General features: G+C 38.2%; 1 protein-coding gene across 1 annotated transcript in view; it reads left to right on the top strand.

Moving 5' to 3' along the window:
* Nucleotides 1-24,010, top strand: part of ANKS1B (ankyrin repeat and sterile alpha motif domain containing 1B) — a 1,816,017-nt gene that overhangs the window by 1,367,203 nt on the left and 424,804 nt on the right. The window contains exon 17 of the mRNA XM_042781827.1: nt 9,101-9,253. Within this exon, the coding sequence (XP_042637761.1) occupies nt 9,101-9,253 (153 nt within the window). The remainder of the gene's footprint in view (nt 1-9,100; nt 9,254-24,010) is intronic.

Genomic DNA, 24,010 nt, shown 5'->3' with positions numbered 1-24,010 from the left:
TTTTCTTCAGCTTCAACTTGAACTTGCATATGAACAATTGATGGTCTGTTCCACAGTCAGCTCCTGGCCTTGTTCTGACTGATGGTATGATGGCACTGAGCTTCTCCATTACTTCTACATCAGATATAGTTTATTTGATTCCTATGAGTTCCATCTGGCAAAGTCCACATGTATAGTGGCCATTTATGTTGAATAAGTCATTGTATGCAAAATTCTGTCATACGTTCTTCAGTATCATCCAATCATGGGACTGTAAAATTTAGGCATTACAAAGGAATTTTGAGATCTTTGGTCCAACACCCTCATTTTACAGATGAGAAAACTGAGGGTTAGAGAAATAAAGCTACTTGCCCATGGTTATTATTATTGTTATTAGTTGCTACTCAGCTAGCTCTTGACCCATAATAACCTTGTATATAACTGAATGAAACAATGACCAGTCTTGTGCCATATTCATGATTATTGGTTTGTTTGAATACTTTCTTATAGCTACTGTGTTAATCCATCTTATTGAGGGTTGATTGTGTTATCACTAACCCTCGAGAATCGAGACTGCTGGGCTTTGCAAACAAAGTTCAATGCATTTTGTACTACAGTACACTACCTGAAATTGGTTCTTGGTATGTAGCAGTTTTAAATAGTTATGAATATTAATGTTAGGCCATAGAAATAGCCCTCATTTTCAAGAAATTGAGTGCAGAATACAGTCTTCCCCACAAGTGGATACCATGTGACTAACTAAAATGAATTTGTCATTTTATTTAGTTATATTCATTTAATCATTTAATTTAATAAATATTTAGCAAATACTTGTCATTTGTGAGAAGTTCTGCTGGACACTTAAGAGACCACAGAGACGACAAAGAATCAGTTTTCTGAACTAAGGGTTTGGCAGTGCAATGAAGACAAAAGATACTTCTCTATCTATAATAGAAAGCAGACTTTAATAAGTGCTATAATAGAGTTATACACAAATCACTACAGAAATCTAGCAGAAGGTATGATTAATTTTGATTCAGGGGTAAGGGTAACTTTAGATAAGGCTTCACAGAGGAAGTAACATTTAAACAGGACCTTTTAAGCATGGGTAGAACTTCAACAGAACAGGGATAAACAGCATTCCTAGCAGAGGAAATGGCATGAGCAGAGGTATGTTATTTTCTCAATAAGGCACATCACAGCCTTCTTGTTCCTAGGAAACCACACAACACTTCAGTACTGCACTTGAAAGCCAATTTAAAGTACAAAATCACCAACAATAAGCACAAAAATGCAAAAAAATACATGGCACTAAACAGACCAGAAAAAGGATACTTGTTTACAGTATGAGAGCTGAAACAAGAGGGCAGAGCAGTTGCCTTGTTCAACTTCAGCTGGGAATATGCACATCAGGGAACTCATTTTTCACTGCTCTGCACATGGCCATAAAGGACTGCAAAAACACCATGAATATTTATTTTAGGGTTGCATATAACTTTCAGTGAGGAAGCAAATTTGCAAATACAAAATCCTCAAATAATGAACATCAACTATATATCAACATTTCAGTGAGTTACAATTTGTCACTCACTGAAATTTTGACATAGAGTCAAAAAAAAAAAAAAAAAACAACTCACTGCCATTGAGTCAATTCTGCTCATAGCAACCCTTACTGGGTTTCCAAGGCCATGAATCTTTATGGAAGCAGACTGTCTCATCTTTCTTCCATGGAGAGGCTGGTGGATTCCAACTACCATCCTTTTGGTTAGCAGCCAAATGCCCTAATTACTATACCACCAGAGCTCCTTATATCAAATATATATCTAGATATTTCTTACTCCTGGCTCCATGGGCCAGATATAGTTCAGATGACTTCATCAGGACTTGCCTGAACTCTGTAGAACTAGGGTAGACTCCAGGCTTTGGGTTAGAAAAGTTTTGTGCACAAGTCTTCATCTTTCACCTAGGACCAGGAGTTATACAGCTACTCAGCTGTTGTTGTTTTTATAGTGGACTGTAAGACCACAAGAAGATGAGTGGTTGATCACAGAAGCACAGAGGCCTGTAAACTCATCTATAAACTTGACCACACTAACACTTCTGCCCATGTAACCATATAACCAAGCAACATAGCCACATCAGTGGGTCAGGGAAGCAGCCCCAGCCACAATGGGAAGCAATGAAGATCACTTGGCAAAGGACACAGAAGCATATTTCTAATATAGAAAGAGAGTGTAGAATGGAGAACAACATTTCAATCTACTAAAGCAAGCTTGTTAGATGTGTTTTGGAAAAATAACTGTCAGCTTTGGACTAGCAGGGTAGAGAAGTTAACAGGTACAATTTTTTTCTAAAACATGATGGGAAAGCTAGGGGAAGGAGAAAGGAGAGAAGAGTTTTGATTGGAAATTCGAAATATTAGCAGCCAAGGGACAGACTATTATGCAATTTCAAAATGTGCATGGCCCTAATTTAGGGCTATGGGGAGGGAAGAGTACTGAGTTACTGAGTATCTATTACATTCAAAGGACTGTGCCAGGCAATTTATTTTCACTAGAAGCCAAAACTGCACTGAAGGAATTGGTGAAGAACAAGGCTCCAAGAATTGACGGAATACCCATCGAAATGTTTCAACAAATGAATGCCACACTGGAAGCACTCACTCAGCTGTGCCAAGAGATTTGCAAGACAGCTACCTGGCCAGCTAACTGGAAGAGATCCATATCTGTACCCATTCCAAGGAAAGGTGATCCCACAGAATGTGGAAATTATAGAACAATATCATTAATATCATGTGCAAGTAAAATCTTACTGAAGATAATTCAAAAACAGTTGCAGCAGTATATTGACAGAGAGTTTCCAGAAATGCAAGCTGTATTCAGAAGAGGACATGGAATGAGGGATATCATTGCTGATGTTAGATGGATCTTGGCTCAAAGCAAAGAATACCAGAAAGATGTTTACTTATGTTTTATTGACTATGCAAAAGCATATAAGAGCTGAACAATGAATAAGGAAGACCAAAGAAGAGTTGATGCTTTTGAGTTGTGGTGTTGGTGAAGAATGCTGAGAGTATCGTGGACTGCTAAAACAACTAACAAATCTATCCTGGAGGAAGTACAGCTGGAATGCTCGTTGGAAGTGAGAATGGCCAGACTCACCCACTTTGGTCATGTTGTCAGAAGAAACTATTCCCTGGAGAAGTATATCATGCTTGGTAAAATGGAGGGTCAACCAGAAAGGGGGAAGACTCTCAATGAGGTGAATTGACACAGTGGCTGCAATGATGAGCTCAGGTATAACAAGGATTGTGTGGCTGGCACAGGACCAGGCAGTGTTTTGTTCTGTGCATAGGGTCGCTATGAGTTGGAGAGAACTCAACGGCACCTAATAACAACAACAATATATAATCTTTTCAAACACTGGGGGTAGATATTATTTTACTTAGTTTAGAAAAGGGAACTGTGGGTCACAGTGGTTATGTAACCGATAAATAAGTAGTATTGCTGGCATTGCCCATTTTAGAAGGCTGGAACTGATTTGAAGGACATTTTAGAAAGCAAATTATATGACTTGTTTGCCTAATGAGATACGATGGTAAAAGAAGAAAGTAAGATAATCCCTAAGCTTCTCCTTGAGCAATGGAGTGATGCTAGTACATTAGCTAAGATGGAAAACACAGAGGAAGGGATAGTTTGTGAGCTGAAGGAGATTAATTTGTTTTTCACTTTGTTGGTGACATCTGTTGTACATCTATGTCCTACAAATAGAATTTGGATCTTAAAGCTGAAGGAAAGAGCCAGTCCTGGATAAATCACTCCAGAAATAGGGACAGAGGCATTCCAAGCTTAGAAAATGAGAATAGCAAGAATATGAATGTATCTTGTACAGTTCACGTTCAGAGAATAGCTATCAATTTAACAAATTGCTTAGACATGTACTGGTGACCAGTAATGTGTATTAGGACACACAAAGCAAGTAGTGGTGGATTGAGTTAAAAAGATTAGTTTGTACTTGATCTCAGTTGGCCTTGAGTGCTGGAGTAGGATATTTGGACTTTTATCAAGAAGTAGCTACTACAGATTTTTGTGTAGGTATTGACTATGAGCCTGGATTTTAAGAAGACTGACACAGCAGCCAGTCATAAGCTGGACCAAATGAAGGAAACCAAGTGGAAGGCTTTTGCATTAGTTTTTTAAGAGCAAACAAGAATCAAAACAGGATAGAGGCAGTCGGAACAGAAATGAAGAAACATATGGGAGAGCTACTTTGGAAGAAATCATTGTGGCAGCACAGTAACCATTGTGCATATCATTAAATATGTGTCAAGTTAGTTTTGTAACTTCATTTGAAACTAATGGTTTCCTCTCTTCAGGTATATAAAGACTTCATAATTTATTGGACATCTGTTTGCATATTTTTTTAATTAAGAAATATAATTTTCATGAAGGGAGGGACTGACTATTTTGTTCTCTGCTATTTGGACAATATCCGTTAGCATAGGCACTGATGAAGGATTTACCGAATGAGTGGATGCATTCAGGTCACTCCTGCACACATCAGCCTACTCATTTCCAGGGTCTCTTCCTCTTTGCTCTCTGCCCTATCCCAGTCCTTATCCTCCCACAAAATCTTTACTTCCTTTCACTTCCTCAAGGTTGGTCTCACAGAATTTGTCTTACAGGAGTAACCAGATTATTAAGCAGGTGACATTCAGTGATATACCAAAACCAAACCCACAGCTGTCGAGTCATACCCGACTCATGGTGATCCCTCCTTGGGTTTCCAAGGCAGTATCAGTATGGAAGTAGATTTTTTTTCCCCAATCACTGCCTTCAACAAAGCTCAGCTGACTTTCTTTCCTGTTCCTTAATGATACAGCAGAAATAGCCAATAACTTTCTAGTCACCCCCAAGCATTCACACATCATTCCAGGGAGAACCCCACTCATATTTTTCTGTCTGGGACTTGTGACTCTGCTCTAAATAGATTCATCATGACTCCCTAAACCTGTCCCCAGTGTGTACTCCAGGGTGGTCAGCTTTTTGGGTGGGCTAACAGTAAGACCTTCCTGCCAGGTTGTTAATCTCAACTCCAATGATTCTCTCTTCTCTCCTTCTTTTCCTTTCTCCAGTTATTTCATTATGTCAACTGGGGTGAGAAGAAGGTCTCCTAGGGCTGGGGGTGGTTTTCAGGGTAGCCAAGTTCTTTGAACTACCTCAAATCGAGTACTAGAGGATACACTAGCCCCCATATTTTTGAAACTCTCTATTTAATATGAAGGTACTTAATATCTCTTAAGCCTCAGCCTTAGCTCCTAGTTCTAGTTTTGCTCATACTTGAAACATAAAACCTGGTTTTATGTGAATGCTATGAAATTTCATTTTGCAAACTCAGATTTGACATTTAGATTTTAATCTGTGTAATAAACACTCAATTAAGTGTGGTGTGAACCAACATTTAATAAGTGACTAAAGTGGGTCAGTCAATGTAAACATGAATAAAGTTGTGAATTACAAGTTACTTCTCCATTTATTAACATTTTATCTATATAACTTGTCTAGTTCAAATGCCTAATAGGCACTTGAATGTGCAATTATAGGCAAAGGCATTCTTTGACATATTTCTGAGCATCAGGAGAAATGTGGCAATAGCTTTTTCTTGTAGATAGAGCTCTTTGAGTTGAGAGTAATGAAGAACATTAGTCATATGGACTTATGCAAAAAAAAAAAAAAAAAAGAAATGTAGTTGCTCATGCTACTGGAAAGTTCTGGAGTATCTTGTTTCAGGTACAAAGTGGATGGAGGATCTCGGACAGTATCATCAGGGTCTATTCTCTCCCTCTTTCTCCATCTCCTGACTCTTTGATCTCATTGGTGTCACTCTCAGGCAGACCTCTCCATGGCAGGAGCCTCAGTAGCTTCAGGTTGACATCACACAGCACCAAGACCAATGGAGAAATTGTCCCTTCCCATAAATCCTGTGAAATTCCAGGTTAGATTCTCCTTGGCCCAAATTGGGTCACATGTTCATCCTTTAACCAATCACTGTATAACTCACTGCCATCGAGTTGATTCCAACTCATAGTGACCCCCTTTGGGTTTTCGAGGTGGTAAATCTTTACGGAAGTAGATTGCCCAGTCTTACTTCTGCAGAGTGGCTGGTGGATTTGAACCTCCAGCCTTCTGGTTAACAGTCAAATACCTTAGGTGCTACGCCACCAGAGCTCCTATATAGAAGAGAAAAACCTACACTGATTGGTGTAGACCTGGACCGCATGTTCGCCTCTAGAGCTAGGAATCCTTTCCATGTCATATGGACTGAGAATGAGAGATTAAATCCAAGAAAACCTAGGGTACTATTAACAGAAGAAGGAATGGATACTAGACAAAACAGCAAATGTCCACTCCAGGTTTTATAGCAATCAGAGAAAGAAAGTATATCACAACCGCTGAATAAAGAAACAATTATTATAATTTGACCCCCCTGTCAATATCCCACTGATCACTGATTAATACATTGTCAGCATTTTGGGGCTTCCAAGGAACAGAGACCTACTCAGTCAAGCTCAGGAAGAACTGATTGTAACAATATAGGAATTTCATGGGCATCCAAGAACTCTAATACACTCAAGCCTTGGGGAAACTGGAAAATCAGCAGGAATCTTCAAGGCCTCTTTCCTTCAGGGACTACAGTATCTCTTGCTTACATCATCTCTGCTTTCCCCAAACATTTAACACTTTCTCCACTTACCTACTAACTCATCAGTCCTACTGCTCTACAGTCTTTGCTTAAATATCGCTTTGAAGTACCCCAACCCATGTGCCTCTAGCTCTACCTCATGTCATCTCTCCAGGGTTCTTTTTAGCTCTTTCCTTGGTACTAAATGTCTTGGTTCCACAACTTCATCAATTCTGAATTCCTGAATGGGGAATCTCAGTGGCCTCTTACATTCCTGTGCAATTTTTTTTAATTGTGGTAGAAATATACATAACAAAACATTTGACAATTCAACAGTTTTTACATTTGTCATGTTGTACAACTATTACCAGTGTGCTTTTCCAAATTATTCTATCACCATTAATACAAACTCAGTGCTACCTTAGCAGTAATTCCCCTTTTCTCCTCACTCCCATCCCTGGTAACCACCATAAGCTTTGGCCTCAATGTATTTGCCTATTTCATGTAAGTGAGATCATACAGTGTTTGTCCTTTTGGAACTGGCTTATCTCATTCAGCTTAATACTTTCAAGGTTCATCCATGTTGTGATATCTATCTGGCTCATCTTTTTGATGGGCCTATGGATAGGCCAAGGAGCTCTGGTAGCATACTGGCTAAAGCACTTGACTGCTAACCAGAAGGCTGGTGGTTCATACCCACCAGCCACTCCTCGGAAGGAAGGTTGGGCAATCCTACTTCCATAGTGATACTGCCTCGGAAACCCAAGGAGGGGTCGCTGTGAGTTGGGGCCGACTAGACGGCACATAACAACAACACAACAACATGGATAGGCCATTCTTGGACTGGGTCTTTGCTGTTTGGTTTAATCAACACTGTGACTCAGAGGGAAGGAATATATATACACTGTAGAAAATATGGCTCATATCATGGATGGGACAGAAGGGCCCGGGGTGAACAAATTTTACTTAAAAGTTTGTGTATATAGTCAGACACTATAAAATATTTCCAGTACATGAAAAAGCTATATGGAAATGCCTGAAAGAATTTCTTTCTCATTCAGAAGGTACACTCCAGGCAACTTGACCATGAGCCCCTTGACTAATCTTCTAGGTTTGTTTTGCAGTTACCAAGAATATTTACAAAAGTCTGACAATAAATACAGTTCAGATGCCAATGTAAATAATGAATTGCAATGCAACTTGACAATAGAGGACATTTAAACATCAAAATGGAAATTAGACTGGGGAGTTGAACTACCGGGAAGAGGGAAAGGAGAAAAAGTAACTTAAGAATTGAGGAGTAAGGAGAATCTCAAAAATGAGAACACTGCATAGTGACAGGAGCCTAACATATTTAAGATTAAAATCTGAATCCTTGATGGCCCAGCTAGTCTTTTCTGTGCTCACAAATCAGAACATACAGATTTCCATTAATATTTATCTTCTTGAATCTGATGTAAGAGGAAAATCTATGTTGCAATTTGCCGAGTTTTGCTGTTCCCATCATGAATTTCACTGAAAGATCACATCAGGTTGATGAGGTGTCAGCTGTCCCTAATAAGTAAAACATTAAGATGTATGGCGTTGCATGCAAAGCAGCACAAGTTTGAGAAGTGAGTCACTTTAAACACCAAGCACTGTAAATTCAACTAAAATTTCAAATAAAAGAAAACTGAAGGACTAGAATTATCCATAAAATTTGAAATCCAGAAGTTTCACTTGCTTAAATTACTTTCACACTCCAATTTAAACTCAAGCATTATGTAGTTGTCACACTTCTTTGTTCTTCTGAAGTGAAAAATAAAAAAAAATAAAATATTCTGCATATAGCTGACAAAAAATAGGAGACTGTCTGCCAGCATGTTTTGTATTCATCTCTAACATACTGTAGAGTCTATGCAGAACACGTGGTCTTAAAACACACAAAGCCTCTTATTTACTGGCTTGACACGGAATATTTACACTACCTACAATACATGCCTTGCATAAGCATGGATTCCATTTGGTGTTCAAGTCATGCAGTATTTTCACATGTTTTGATCTTGTGCACATGAGAATTATCACCTACATTTTGGGAGTGCAAGTTCTTATTCCTTCATTATTCAGTTAGTTCTGTTCAACTGACATCAGTTAAAATCCCAGCAAACTGAATGCCAATAATGTCTATGACAGAAGTTTGACATATATAGTTCTCTCAAATATGAGGTTGATTTAGCAGCTAAATTAGAAATTTGGGGTGTATTTTTGAAAAAATAATTCAGCGTGAAAATTATTAATGATTTAGAATTGGGTACAATGTATTTTATTTTTCCTTATTCCCACATCCTAAAAGATGTGTTGCTTCATATAAGATAAATTCCCAAGTGACGAGACGCATTCTGTTTTTGGAACACAAAGCCAACAGTTGAAATTAATCCTAATGTGATTTTCTTGATTACAGATGAGACCCATTGGTCATGATGGCTACCATCCCACCTCTGTGGCTGAGTGGCTGGATTCCATTGAACTGGGTGACTACACCAAAGCCTTTCTAATTAATGGCTACACATCGATGGACCTGTTGAAAAAAATCTGGGAGGTTGAACTTATTAATGTAAGTTGGCCTCTTCATGGCACCTTAGCCGTTCAACCCTTGCTAATTGAAATAGCTTTTGCAGTTGAGTATTTTGTCTTTCCTTATTTATACTGTTTGAGCATCCAATAAGGATTTACAGATAGGCCTTCTGCTTTTAAGATACATCTCCTTTGGCTCCATTCAAGTTCCAGATCATTGTCTTTTAAAATTTCAATGTGAAGAACTAAGAGGGAAACTTTCAGGGATATTTTGAATTATCTAAGAAAATCTTCCAAGCATTTTTGGGTTTTCCATTTTAGGAAACTTGGTCAGTTTACATTTAACGTTACGTTTTATCATATGGACATGATAATAAATAAGCTTACATTCGGATCTTTGTTTCACTGTTAAAAATTAAAAGTGTCGTTTTTAGTTTCCTATCACCTGCATGTTTCCTTGTCTCTATTCCTTAACTGCATATCCAAACCTCATGCTTGAAGAGATTGCTTTGTTCTTATTAATTAGGCTGCTGTAGTTTCAAAATTTGTTTTCCAGAGCTGTTATCTACATTTGTGTGGTCTCTATCTCATTTGAACACTTGGCATAGATTTCCTGTAAAAACTGGCCAACATATGTTGCCATATATCAAGCCCAAAGAGAGCAACTAAATCTGCATAAATGACTGACTTTGATATCTTTCTCATTTCATTTTTACTGCTGTTTTGTTTTGTAATGGCATAGAGAAAAGAGGATGAAAAGATAACAACATGGTCGTACATTCAATATATTTGGCACTGTAAACATTTCTTTTCTGAAGTGACAATAATGTTTAATAATTTAGAGAATTGTTTTAAGTTCCCTATTCAGAAATTGAAAAAAGTACGTTCATAACCTGAAATATCATGCAAGTACATGTCTGCTGGTTCAGGGTGCTCTCCTCTACTCATCAACCTACTTTCTCTCCAAAAGTCCAGTCTCTACATATTACATGTCATTTCTTATTTTAAATTATGGTAAATTATTAATAACTATTCTCTGCTTTAAAAAGTCTGTCTTAAAAGGTGATATCTTTTCTAGAACAACATATTAAAATTGTTCATGGATCTAAATGGAACTTTAAATGAACAAATTCTTGACTCCTTCTGATTTGCCATAGGTAACTCTGAGCTTTCTATTCTGAGGCCCTCACAAAAGCTATCATTATTTCAAAAGACACTCACTGTCTGACTAAAACCTCTGGTTAATTTCTTTCAAGTCTCTGTGGCAATGGGACTAACTGTATCTGCATTACTTTTCAATTGCTTTCAACTAAGATTTCAGTTCTCTCTCCATCCAGAGCTTGACACTCAGTTCATGGCTACTCTTAGCCATTTCCTAGAGAGGTAGCTTCCACTGATCAAACATGCCTGTAAGTTGAGCTGTATTCCAGCTAATAGTAGAACCTGACAAATATCTCTGTGTGACATCTGAATAATCTTGCTCCTCACTGAAGATTAATACTTGCAGTAAGTAGTACCTGAGTTACTCACCTGGGAAGTGTTACTAGCAGTCATCCTCCATTGAAAAGATTACATCCCAATAGAATTTTCACTGAAGCAAGTCTCCTTTATAACGTGAGACTTTGTCTCTCTCGAAATCCAAAAGCCTAGAATAGCCTTTGAGGTGTGGGCTTGGACCTACATTTTCCCCAGTGCTGGGGGTACCAGCAGTCTAGAAATCCCTGTTCAGTATGTGGGTGGGCCTGCAGACAACTGCAGTGACTGCAGGGTCAGTGATGCTAGGAGACCCTCTGATTTATGTCCAGGGCACACCACTTCTCACAGGGCCAACCAGCTTTGAGTTGAGAGAGAAAAAGGGTCCTGCTGGCACTTTAAGAGTTTTCCCTTTAACTATCCTTGTACAATCTGACTTTAATCCGGGGAGAAGAGGTACCTATCATTAGTGCTGTATCAGAATTTGAAAGTACAAGCACTGTGTTTTAGACCTTGAGGCCAAATTCTTCTGGCCTGGAGTTCAACATATGCATCTACTACCAACCCAGTGGGAGCTCTGGTAGCATGGTGCCTAAGGCACTTGACTGCTCACCAGAAGGCTGGCGGTTCAAACCCACGAGCCACTCCTCGGAAGGAAGGTTGGGCAATCCTACTTCCGTATTGATACTGCCTCGGAAACCCAAGGAGGGGTCGCAATGAGTCGGGGCCGACTCAACGGCAAACAGCAACAACACAACACCACCAACCCAGTATCTTTCCCTTAAAGTAAACTGATTGAATTCAAACACCTTTGTGACCTATTTATGGGCAAGGTCACATTATTGATGAGGAGGCTTTACAAATATATCTCTAGTTATATTTGTTATGGACAAAAATTGTACCTTGAGATTTGGAAATCAGAAAACAATGTTTGTGCCCACTAGAGCTGTTACAAGTATAGTTCAATAGGTGGTTTGGGGTTGGGGGGCTCCAAACTAAGAATAGGTAAAATGTGTGCCTGCTGGCTTTCAAAGTTTAACTAATCTCAAATTCAAGACTTTTAGCTAGGCCATCTAATGTGGGTAGGCATCCAAATATGAGACAATTTCATGTGTAATATGTGAGCCCAGTTCTCCTATATTAAATACCATATGTTTTTTGTTTTCTTGATGTCAGCTAAGCTTTTAGAGAAGTTCATGTCCTGAATTGTTATAATGCATGTCTAGTTTTAAGGAGACCAAATGGCTCTGGTAACCATTGTTCTACTAAAGTGAAGAGGAAGTGAAAGTATTATAGGCTGTCTTTGGTGCAAAGGTTTGCTGGTGGAGGGGAGGACAATAAAGTATAAGGTGGCTGACTGCTGATACGATTATAATTTCAGTATCATTAACTAGTGTTGATTAAGCATCTAGTTTTACGTAGTACTTGCTTGCTGTAGACAAATATCAACAAATTGTCAGTGAGCATAAGTTTATTCAAACTGTTCCAGTGAGAAAATGAAAACTATGCAAAGTTGGGACTTGAGAAGTAAAGATATTTTTGAAATTGTAATCTTTCAGAAAGACTCCAAACATCTTTTTCTTGGTAGAATATATTATTGCCTTTCAAAAGCAAGATTGTTTGAACAAGCCAATGTAGGTTTTGGTTACAAAGTTACTCAAGAGGTAGGAGAGTGGTAGGAATGTTGTATCTTAAAATCAGCATTATCAGCAGTGGAAATTGAACATAGAGAAATTTTTCAGACATGCTATATTGCCAATTTTATAGGCCTGTGTGTGTCTAGACTGAGAGAGTGAAAAATATGCCAATATTTGTTCTTTTGTTCCCAGGCTGTGTTTCATCTTCAGAAGCTGAGGTTTCACCAGTGCTCTGTTTTGCTTCTGTGTCTGCCACTATCATTAATAATATTATTACTACTACTTTCACTTTTATTTTTGTAGCAAATATTTTAGTGTTAAAATATGAATATGTGGGAGAAGTTGTCAGGCAAATTGTTTCTTCTGCAGATGCTAGTTGGATGAACCTCTAGCTTGAATTATTATCACCTCTAAAAACTTGTTATGAGTATTAAAGACTAGTTAACAGTACATAAGTAGATGAATTTTACATTATGTAAGGAACCATGCAAATAATCTGTCATCCATTTTTCAGACATATATATATATACACACATATGAATTTATATATATATATATATATATATATATATATATATATATGTAAAGAATGAACTCACCCACTGCCATTTAGTCAATTTCAACTCATAGTGACCCCATAGGTTCAGTATGAACTGCCCCATAGGATTTCCAAGGTTATAAATCTTTACAGAAGCAGATTGCCTCATCTTCCTTCCACAGAGTGGCTGGTGGATTCAAACCACCAACTTTTTGGTTAGTGCAGCTTTGACCACTGTACCACCAGAGCTCCTTGAAAGAATACTGTTAATTTCTTTTACCACTGTCTATCTACTAAGGGGATTGTGGTAAAACCAAATAAATTTGGACATGTCCAGTCTATTAATTTGTGAATCTCATTGAAGATCTTTTGATTAATTTCTTCTTATTGCCTTTACCATGTAAGGAAATAATTCCAATAAAGAACAAATAGTGAGTATTCATGGACAATGGGATAAAGGCTATTTCTACATTTCTTTGGAAAAGAGGTACAGATCCAAAATTTTGACTCTTCCATGTAGCTCTCCACATTGGACAAGAATTTACCTAAAGTAATATCTTGACCAATAGCTAATGACATTGTGGGAATCAAGGGAAAAATAAGTAACTGGATGAACTTTTCTTGGGCCCTAAGAGAACGTTCACTGTGAAAGGCACGTATGTTCTGTTGCTTGTATTTGGGCAAGGGATCAAGAAGGGAGACCCTGAAAGGGATCGATGAATATGGATGTCTCCATTACACTTAAAATTTACCATTAAAAAAACCAACCACATAGTATAACTTTAATCCCTATATTTATAGTAATTGCTATGGTTGCCTGATTGCTATAACAAAATTGCCTTGGATAAGGAACTATACAGGGATTTGGGCATTGTTTTTAAGATCACAGTTGTTATTCCTTATAGACATAGTAGATCTATTCTAATATGTGCATTTTTGTTTCCTCTGCCTAGCCCAGACTTATAAAATCCAATAGTCCTACGGTATTAAAAATGATAAGAGTACCCAGTGCATGAGCGAAAAAAAAAAAATTCCAGGCTTTAGTGCATTCATATATCTCTGCTTCCAAGGACAAGAATAGCTTTAAAAATGTAACTATGTGATTGGTTGGGTTTTTTTTTTTTTTGTTTTTTTTGTTTTTTTTATTAGGATTTGGGTGAAGATTTACAGAGTAAATTCACTTTTCATACAGCAGTTCACATATACTTTGTCTCATGTCATTGACCAAAATTTACAATGCAGCAGCTCCCCTCCCACTTCCTCCCCAAAGTTACCTCCTCCCAGTGTCCATCCCTTCATACTCTTCGAGAGGCCCATTGTCTGCCAACCCTGTATATGATCTTGGATACACTCTCCATTTAGACATACATAATTGTTTAGCTTGTTCACCCATCTATCCGTCCCTATACCCATGTTTGCTTTCATTGACAACTCAGTATTGTATTTACAAAGGGGTTCATATTTGTTGTTTGTACTGCCCATGTAACTCTCTCTGTCTTTCTCATCCTCAATGCTGCCATATTGGTCACTCACATTTGGTACATTGCCCTTCTCTTCACCCAAATCAATATTTATCTCTATCTATCTAACAGCATTCCCTCCTCTTCCCTCCCACCCCTGGTAACCAACAAAGAAAATGTCCTCCAATATATAAACCTTTCCTTAACTTTCACAATAACGGACTAATACAATATTTGTCCTTTTGTGACTGACTTATTTCGCTCAGCATAATGTCCTCCAAGTTCATCCACGTTATGCGGTGTTTTGCAGATTCTACATTATTCTTTAGCGTTGCATAGTATTCCATTGTGTGAATGTACCAAAGTTTGGTTATCCATTCCTCAGTTGTTGGACATCTAGGTTGTTTCCAAGTTTTGGCTATTGTAAATAGTGCTGCGATGAACATCGGCGTGCATATATCTGTTCTTGTTATGGCTCTCACTTCTTTAGGGTATATACCTAGTAATGGGATGGCTGGGTCAAATGGTATTTGTATTTCCAACTTTTGAAGGAATCGCCATACTGCTTTCCACAATGGTTGTACCATTTTACAGTCCCAGATTGGTTGTTTTTTAAATACCTTTGTGTAGAAACAAATAAAATAGCTAAGGTAGCAATACTCATATGTGTTCCATAAAGATTATTTCATGGATCCTGTGAAAATCATTTGGACTTAACTTTGTATCAGTAAATTGATTAGAAGGGCATTTGCTTCTTGTCTAGTAGTTACTGAAACTACACCTAAAACATGCTTTAATTTAGAACTGTTAGATTTTTTTTTTCAGTCTTTCTAGGGAAATTTTGTGATAATCTGACCAGTAGGAGATATAAGCTTTCTCAAAAGAAACTTTCTAATTTTGTGTTAAATCTTCAATAATCTGACTTTATTTGCTTTTAATGTTGTGGAGATGTTAGTATCAGATTTAAACTCATTATTGAAGTGTTGATATTGAAATTAGGGGAGGAAAAAAAACACCAAAAAATGAAAGTAAATAAGCATTTGTTAACCTGAAGAGACAGTATTAAGCAATCAGAAACAAATGATCTTCATGGAAAACTTAGACCCTCTGATTACAGCCATCTAAGGAATAAATTTCTACCTTGAAAAAAAGAAAGGTGTTTTAATTAGTCAACATCTGTTGTTTTTGTATCACCCAGATTTCATTCATCCTTCCGATTTAAAAAGAAAAAAAAAATCTAAATTTTCTTCTGAAGAAGCCATCCCCCCACTTCCCCAGTCTTTGCCTGAACATATGACCTAGGCCTAAACCAGGCACAACATTCTAGCTTCTTCTCCTCACCCCCTCCAGCTACAAAGTACTCTTCATCAGATCCAACTACATAATTTGGGGGCCTAGTGCAAAATGTAAATGTGAGGTCCCTTGTTCAAAAGTATTAAGAATTTCAAGATGGCAACAGTAGAATATTAAACTCAGTATAGGGCCCCTCTAAACTTTGGATCTTGGGCAACTGCAAGGGTCTCAGAGCAGGAAGTAAGGTCCACTCTCCACTCCTTTGTTTATATCTATATTTCCATCTTATATCATGTTCCTTCCACCTGAAGGACTTCCTTTGACATTTTTAATAGTGAAGGTTTGCTGGTAATGAATTCTTCCAGATTTTATGTATCTGAAAAAGCCTTTATTATACCTGTATTTTTGAAGGATATATCTGCAGGGTATAGAATTCTGGGGCAACGGGTTTTTCTTCATTCAGTACTTTAGAGATGTTGATCCACTGTCTTCTCTTTTACACTGTTTCCAAAAAGAACTCTGCTGCCCTCCTTATTATTGTTGTTTCTGTATATTTTTTTTCTCTTGTTATATTTAAAGTTTTTGAGCAATTTGTTTGTGATGTGCTTTGATGTATTTTCTTCATGTTTCTTGTGTATGAGTTTGTTGAATTTCTTAGACCTGAGGCTTATAGTTTTCATCAAATTTGAAAAAATTTTGGCCAAAATTTCTTCATATACTTTCCTCCATTTCCTTCTCTCTCCTCTCCTTTGAAAACTCCAATTACATGTATACGAAGACATTTGAAATTGGCTTACAGCTTACTGATGCTCATTTTTTTCAGTCTTTTTTCTTTCTGTGACTCATTTATATGGTTTCTATTGTTATGTCTTCAAGTTCACAAATCGTTTCTTTCATAATATCTAACCTCTGTTATTCGTATCCGGTGTATTTTTTAATCTCAGAAACTATAGTTTTCATCTCTAGAAGTTAGATGTGGGTCATTTATATATTCTTATGTCTCTATTTAGCAGCCATGGTGGTACAGTGGTTAAGCACTCATCTGCTAACCAAAAGGTTGGTGGTTCAAAACCACCAGCCACACCAGGGATAAGAGACATGGAAATCTGCTTTCATAAAGATTACAGCCCTGGAATCCCTATGGGGTGGTTCTATTCTGTCCTGTAGGGTCACTAGAAGTAGGAATCAATTAAATGGCAACAGGTTTTTTTTTTTTATTATTTATGTCTCTATTTATCATCCTCAATCTTTCTTCTATTTTGTTGAACATATGTTGTTGTTATTATGTGCAGTCAAGTTGGACCTGACTCATAGCGACCCCTCCTTGGGTTTCCGAGGCGGTATCACTACGGAAGTAGATTGCCCCATCTTTCTTCTGAGGAGTGGCTGGTGGGTTTGAACCACCAGCCTTCTGGTTAGCAGTCAAGTGCCTTAAGCACTATGCTACCAGAAGTCCATGCTGAACATAGAGAATACTGTTATAACTTAATGTCATTGTCTGCTAAATCAGTAACAGTTCTGGGTTGGTTTGGATTAATTTTTCTCCTCATTGTGTGTCCTATTTTCTTGGTTCCTCACAAATCTGGCCATTTTTTTGCATGCTAGACTTTGTGAATTTTACTTTGTTCTATGCTGTATGTTTTTGTTTTCCTATAAATATTCTTGAGCTTTGTTCTGGGACACAGCAAAATTCATTGGAAACACTCTAATCCTTTTGGGAGTGGCTTTTAAAAACCTTGTTAAGCAACACCAGAGCATTGTTTCATCTGTGGTTAATAATCCTCCGCTATCGAGGCAATACCTTTCTGAGTACACAACTAATACCCTGTGAATTTCTGGATTTTCCTGTCTCAACGATGGGCACTACTCCCAGCCCTATTTGAGATCCAAGTTCTATTCCCACTAATCTTTTCAGGTGTTTTTGATTGTTTTGTTTTCTTTTATTTCTCAATTTAACCTCAGATGGTTTCCTCACATACATATGCTGATAAATACTCTCTTTTCTCTACTACTTTGCTCAGAAAACTCTAAACACCGTAGTCTCCCTGGACTCTCATCCCCATCTTCTCAACTTAGAGTCTCCCAGGCTCTTCTGTGTTCCTCCTCTCTGCAAAAGAGTCTGGAGTTTCTAGCAAAGCAATAAACTTGGGCAATTATAGGGCTCACTTTGTTTTTATTTGCTCTTTTTCCCCCTATCTTTTTCCCCCAGGATTACTGTCCTTCAGTGCTTAATATCCAATGTCTTTAAAACCATTGTTTCATATATTTTGTCTAGATTTTTAGTTGTTTCAGGTAGAAGAGTAAATCTCTGTTATTCCATATTGATTGGAAGCATAAACCCATGCTACATATTTTAATTCCTCTAGGCTAGGGCTCCATACCTACAACTGAATCAAAATCTTTTGGTGCTGAGGCATGGGCATTAGGAGGGTTTAAAATCTCCCCCAGGTGATTTTAATGTGCAGCCTGGTTTGGAAACCACTATTGTAATCAGCAGGGAACCATTAAAGGGATTTTAATCAGGGTAATACTAGAAGAAGTGGTAGATGGGGGCCAGGAACCAGAACTCTTAAGAAGGAGCCGCAAGGGAAGAGGGAGCCGAGTCAGCCAATTCTGCTGCAGGCAGCCCCTGGGTCACCAATGGAATCTGTTCCTAAATGTGTCTTTAAGTCAAATGTGTGGGTCAGTCGGAATAGGTGCCTATGGTTCGTATTTTAGACCTTACCATTTGACTGCTAACCAGGAGGCTGATGGTTCAAACCCACCAGCCACTCCTCGGAAGATTAGGCAACCTACTTCCTTAAGGATACCACCTTGGAAACCCAAGGAGGGCTTACTGTGAGTCAGATCTGACTCAATGGCAGTGAGTTTGGTCTTTGGCTAGTGCAAGAGAGGAGCTCTGGTGGCATAATGCCTAAGGCATTTGACTGCTAACCAGAAGGTTGGCAGTTCAAACCCACCAGCCACTCTGCAAAAGGAAGACTGGACAATCTACTTCTGTGAAGATTTACCACCTTGGAAACCCAAAGGGGGTCGCTATGAGTCAGAATCAACTTGATGGCAGTGAGTTTTTTGAGGTTTTTTTTTTAGTACAAGAAAGTGTGCTAGAAGACTTTGGGATTATATAAAAGCTCCACGTGCCCCAAGTGAAGGTGATCGTGATGAAGCATTTTTTATGAGTAGAGTTTGGTTCAATAGTTTCAAAATGAGGGCAAAATTACAAAATATTAAATGGCAAGTATGAGTTGTCCTTAAATCTGATGTTCGGAACCCAGAGAATTACTGTACAGTTATTTCCAGCTAAAATGTATTAGGTGTGAGAGCAAAAGAAAAAAAACACCTGTATATCTGTATGTTGTTATTTTTGTTGTTAGATGCCATCAAGTCACCTCTGACCTACAGTGATCCTGTGAACAATAGAACAAAGCACTGCTTGGTCCTGCGCCATCCCCGTAATCTTTGCTGTGCTTGAAACCATCATAGAACCACTGTGTCAGTCTACCTCAGTGAGGGTCTTCTACCTTTACACTGACCCTCTACTTTACCAAACATGATATCCTTCTGTAGGGACTGGTCCCTTCTGACAGCATGACCAAAATATGTGAGATGGAGTCTGGCCATTCTCACTTCTAAGTTACATTCCAGCTGTCCTTCTTCAAAGACAGGTTTGTTCATTCTTCTGGAAGTCCATGTATTTTTAGTACTCTTTGCCAATACCACAATTCAAAGGCATCACTTCTTCTTCAATCTTCCTTATTCATTGTTCCAATTTTTACACGCATATAAAGCAATTGAAAATACCACACCCTGGGTCAGCTGCACCTTAGTCCTCAAAGCAACATCTTTCCTCTGTAACACTTTAAAGAGGTCTTTTGCAGCAGATTTGCCCAGAGCAATATGTCGGCTGATGTTATTGAGGTCATTAAGGTTGGCTCTACTTTGAGGAGACAGCTCATCCCCCGTGATATTTTAATGCCTTCCAAGCTGAGGGGCTCACCTTCTGGCACCATATCTGACAATGTTTAACTGCTAATCATAAAGTTTTCTGGTAATATATGAGACAGTGTTTCACTGCTATTCATAAGGTTTTCAGTGGCCAATGTTTTCAGAAGTGGATGGCCCATCCCACTTCCTAGTCCACCCCAGTTTGGATGTTGCCTGTCCACCACAAGTCGCCTCGCTGGTATTTGAAATACCAATAGCACAGCTTCCAGCACACAACAACACACAAACCACCACAGTACAACGAACTGACAGACGAGTGTGTAGCTGTATGAGGGTATCCCTATGTTCCTAAAAACAAACCCCTGCCATCAAGTCACTTCTGACTCATAGTGACCCTATGTTGTTGTTGTTATGTGCCGTCGAGTCAAACCCGACTCATAGCGACCCCTCCTTGGGTTTCCGAGGCAGTGTCACTACGGAAGTAGGATTGCCCAACCTTCCTTCCGAGGAGTGGCTGGTGGGTTTGAACCGCCAGCCTTCTGGTTAGCAGGCAAGTGCTTTAGCCACTATGCTACCAGAGCTCCCCCTATAGGATAAAGTATAACTGCCCCACAGGGTTTCTAAGGCTATAAATCTTTACAGAAGCAGACTGCCCCACCTTTCTCCCACAGAGCAGCTGGTGGGTTTAAACCACCAACCTTTCTGGTTAGCAGCTGAATACCTTAACCACTGTGCCACCAGAACTCCTACTTTAGAGGCCCATAAAAATACAGTCAGAAAAAAAAAATAGAGTCAGTTTTCATAACTGTAAGCCCAAGAATCAAGAAGAGGGTAAATTATGGTCAATGTATTCAAATAACACAAGGAAAAATATAATATGTTTCAAAAATGCTTTTCAATAGTGAATAAAACTTTTTCAGTTTGACCCTTAAATGGCTAAGCCTCAGTTACGTAAAAATTGTACCTACTATTTATAAATGGTAGAACTACAGTGTGTGTCTGTTTCAACTGTATCCTGTCTTCATCTTTATCTTGGAATCAGGTCACTTGACTTTGAATTCTACATCTGTTCATGTTACTAGTTTTAGTTCTCACCTAGGAGTGGATTGCTGGATCATAGGATATTTCTATTTCTAGCTTTTTGAGGAAGCACCATACTGTTTTCCATAATGGTTGAACCAATTTACAATCCCACAAGCAGTGGAGAAGTGTTCCAAACTCCCTGCAAACTTGCCAGCATTTGCTGTGTTCTGGGGTTTTGGGATCAGTGCCATATTTGCTGGGGTGAGTTGGTACCTCATTGTAGCTTTGATTTGTATCTCTCTGGTGTAGTACCTAAGGCATTTGACTGCTAACCAGAAGGCTGGCAGTTCAAACCCACCAGCCACTCTGACTGGGTAATCTACTTCCATAGAGATACCCCCTCGGAAACCCAAGGAGGGGTCACTGTGAGTTGGAATAGACTTGATGGCATTGAATTTGGTTTTTTGATTTGATGGCTAAAGATAGTGAACATCTTTACATGGGTTTGTTGACCACTTGAATGTCCCCTTTGGTGAAGTGTTTGTTCATGTTCTTTGCCCATTTTTCAATTGGATTGTCTTTTTGTTGTTGAGTTGTTGAAGTTTTCTTTATATTTTAGAGATTAGACCTTTATCAGATATATCATTTCTGATGGTTTTTCCCAATCTGGAGGTTATCTTTCTACTCTTTTGATTAGGTTTTTGATGTATTTAAGTATTTAATTTTTAGCAGGTCCCTTTATCTAATTTGTCCTCTGTTGCTCATGCATTTGTAGTTGTGTGTAGTAAACTATTATTGAAAAAAATTAGGTCCCATAGTTTTTTCCCTATATTATTTATGTTCCAGGAACTTTATAGTTTTTGACTATCAAGAATTTAAAAGTCTGATATACAAGCTGTCATGAAGAACACTGACAATGCACAGAGATTGAGTAAATGATAAAGGTTAACATCATTATTAAGGAAAATATATAAGATATGGAAGCTCTGGTGGCATGGTGCCTAAGGCATTTGACTACTAACCAGAAGGCTGGTGTTTCAAACCCACCAGCCACTCCTCGGAATGAAGATTGGGCAATCTACTTCTGTAGAGATACTGCCTTGGGTCTGTAGAGGTATCGCCTTGGAAACCCAAGCAGAGGTCGCTATGAGTCCAATCAACTAAAAGGCAGTGGGTTTTGTGGGTTTTTTTTTTTTGTTTTGTTTGGTTTGGTTTGGTTTATATAAGATTAGTGTTAGAATAAGCCCATTATGGAAATAGTTAGAAGCTGGGAAGGAGAGATGAGGTAGCTTAGGATTTATAGCAGCTTTAAAGATATTTAAAGTTTAAGTTTAGCTATTTTAATAAGGAGCTGTATTATTTTAAATTGGAAATCTGTGTTGTCAAATTCTTTTTAAACTCAAGAATAGAGCTATTACCTTAAATCTCAGAAAGCACTCAAATTCCTTGCTGTTCAGTTCTTATGCCTGGCACCCTGCCGCCACCTGGTGGCAGCATACCTAAAGTACAGGGCAAGTTATTAAATCGTAGAACAATTTTTTTAAATGCAGAAACTAGTGGCAAAACAGCAATCATTCAGTATTAGTTTTATATCACACCCTGCTTCTAGTATTAATATAATGAAATATGAACCATGGTAGTTTTATTTTTATAAACAATTAGTCAAACACTAAATCAAATACCATGCAATGGAAACTTTAACACAATGGGAAAAACCCTCTACTGTGTATTCAACCAATTAAATTTGAGATGAGATAACAGTGCCTTTTTAAGTATTCTTTAATAGAGTGTTTCTTACTTGTGCAGCTACTTTTATGGGATAATTACATTCCCTAAACCCGAATAGGATCTTTTTTTTTTTTTTTTTTAATCTATTGCAAAGTAATTATGGAGAAAAATACAACAAATATTTTACTGTCGAGGAACTTCCATGCTAGCTGGTGAGACAGTCATCTATATTACAGACAACTGTAAGAAGAGAAGTATTAAGGGTGAATGAAGTATAAACGTGGTCTTCATATCCCACATTGAAACAGGGTGTCTTTTCCCAATTAGGAGATAGAAGGTAGGTAGACAGATAGATGCAGAAAATAGGGGAATAAATAATGAACAGCAGTGATTAAAAGCACAGACTGTGAAAGCAGTCTTCCTTAGTTTGAATCCTTTTTCTACATTTTGTCACTTCACTTTATTTAATCATCAATTTCCTTGCCTCTAAAATATAGATCATAATTTTATCTATATTCTAGATAATATTATTGTCAGGATTAAATAAAACAAGCCAATAAAGCATTTTTGCCAATATAAAGTACTCAATTAAAAAAACAACCTTCTGTTGTGATTTGAGTGAGAGTTTACAGACAAAAATTAATTTGCCATTCAACAATTCATACACAATTGCAATCTCTATACTGTAACCACAGTGTTTCCACTTCTTCCCTGTGTTACTATTTCCATCTGGCCTTCTTTCCTGTCCTTTCCTGCCTTCTGAGCTTTATTCCTGGGCAAATGCTACCCTTTGCTCTATTATGGTTGGTTCATCTCAGGAGTGCTTACCTCCCTGGTGTTACTGTTCACTTTATAGACCTATTATTTGGCTGAAAGTTGAGCCACAGGGATGAGTTCAGTTCTAGGCTGGAAGGGTGCCTAAGGACCATAGTCTCAGGAGTTCCCCGGTCTATATCAGGCCAGTAAGCCTGGTCTTCTTCATGATTTTGAGTTTTGCTCTACATTTTTCCCTCACTCTATCCAGGACCTTCTACTGTGATCATTTTCAGTCAGCAGAGGCAGCTGGGCACCACCTAGTTCTTCTGGTCTCAGGATCAAAGAAGTTGAGGTTTGCATTGTGCATTAGTCCTTTGGACTAATTGTTTCCATTCATCTTTGATATTCTTCATTTTTCTTTGCTCCAGACAGGGAAAGACCAATAATAGTACATTGTTGTTGTTGTTATGTGGCATCGAGTTGTCCCCGACTCATAGCCCCTCCTTGGGATTCCAAGGCGGTATCACTAAAGAAGTAGATTGCCCAACCTTCATTCTGAGGAGTGGCTGGTGAGTTTGAACCTCCAGCCTTCTGGTTAGCAGTCAAGTGCCTTGGGCACTATGCTACCAGAGCTCCCAATAGTACATTAGATGGCCACAAAAAAAACCTAATAACAGAATACTCAATTTTTGTTTAAAGAAGGGCAAAAACAGGAACAACTTCCAAGTACCTAAGATTTATGAGAAAAGTTATCATCTACCCATTGCCACAATAATACTGTGTAAAAAACTATCTCCAAACTCAGTAGCTTAAAGCAACAAGTATGTTTTGCTCATGAGTTTATGAACTAGTGATTTAGTCTGGCCATGGCTAGATAGGGAGCTCTGATAGCATAGTACCTAAGGCATTTGACTGCTAACCAGAAGGCTAGGAGTTCAAATCCA

This window comes from Orycteropus afer, unplaced genomic scaffold, assembly GCF_000298275.1.
Source record: "Orycteropus afer afer isolate SDZICR_OR568_19922 unplaced genomic scaffold, OryAfe1.0 scaffold00177, whole genome shotgun sequence".
In the NCBI taxonomy this organism is placed as follows: domain Eukaryota; kingdom Metazoa; phylum Chordata; class Mammalia; order Tubulidentata; family Orycteropodidae; genus Orycteropus; species Orycteropus afer.
Note: the sequence above shows the minus strand (reverse complement) of the source record. Positions and strands in the feature narration are given on the sequence as shown.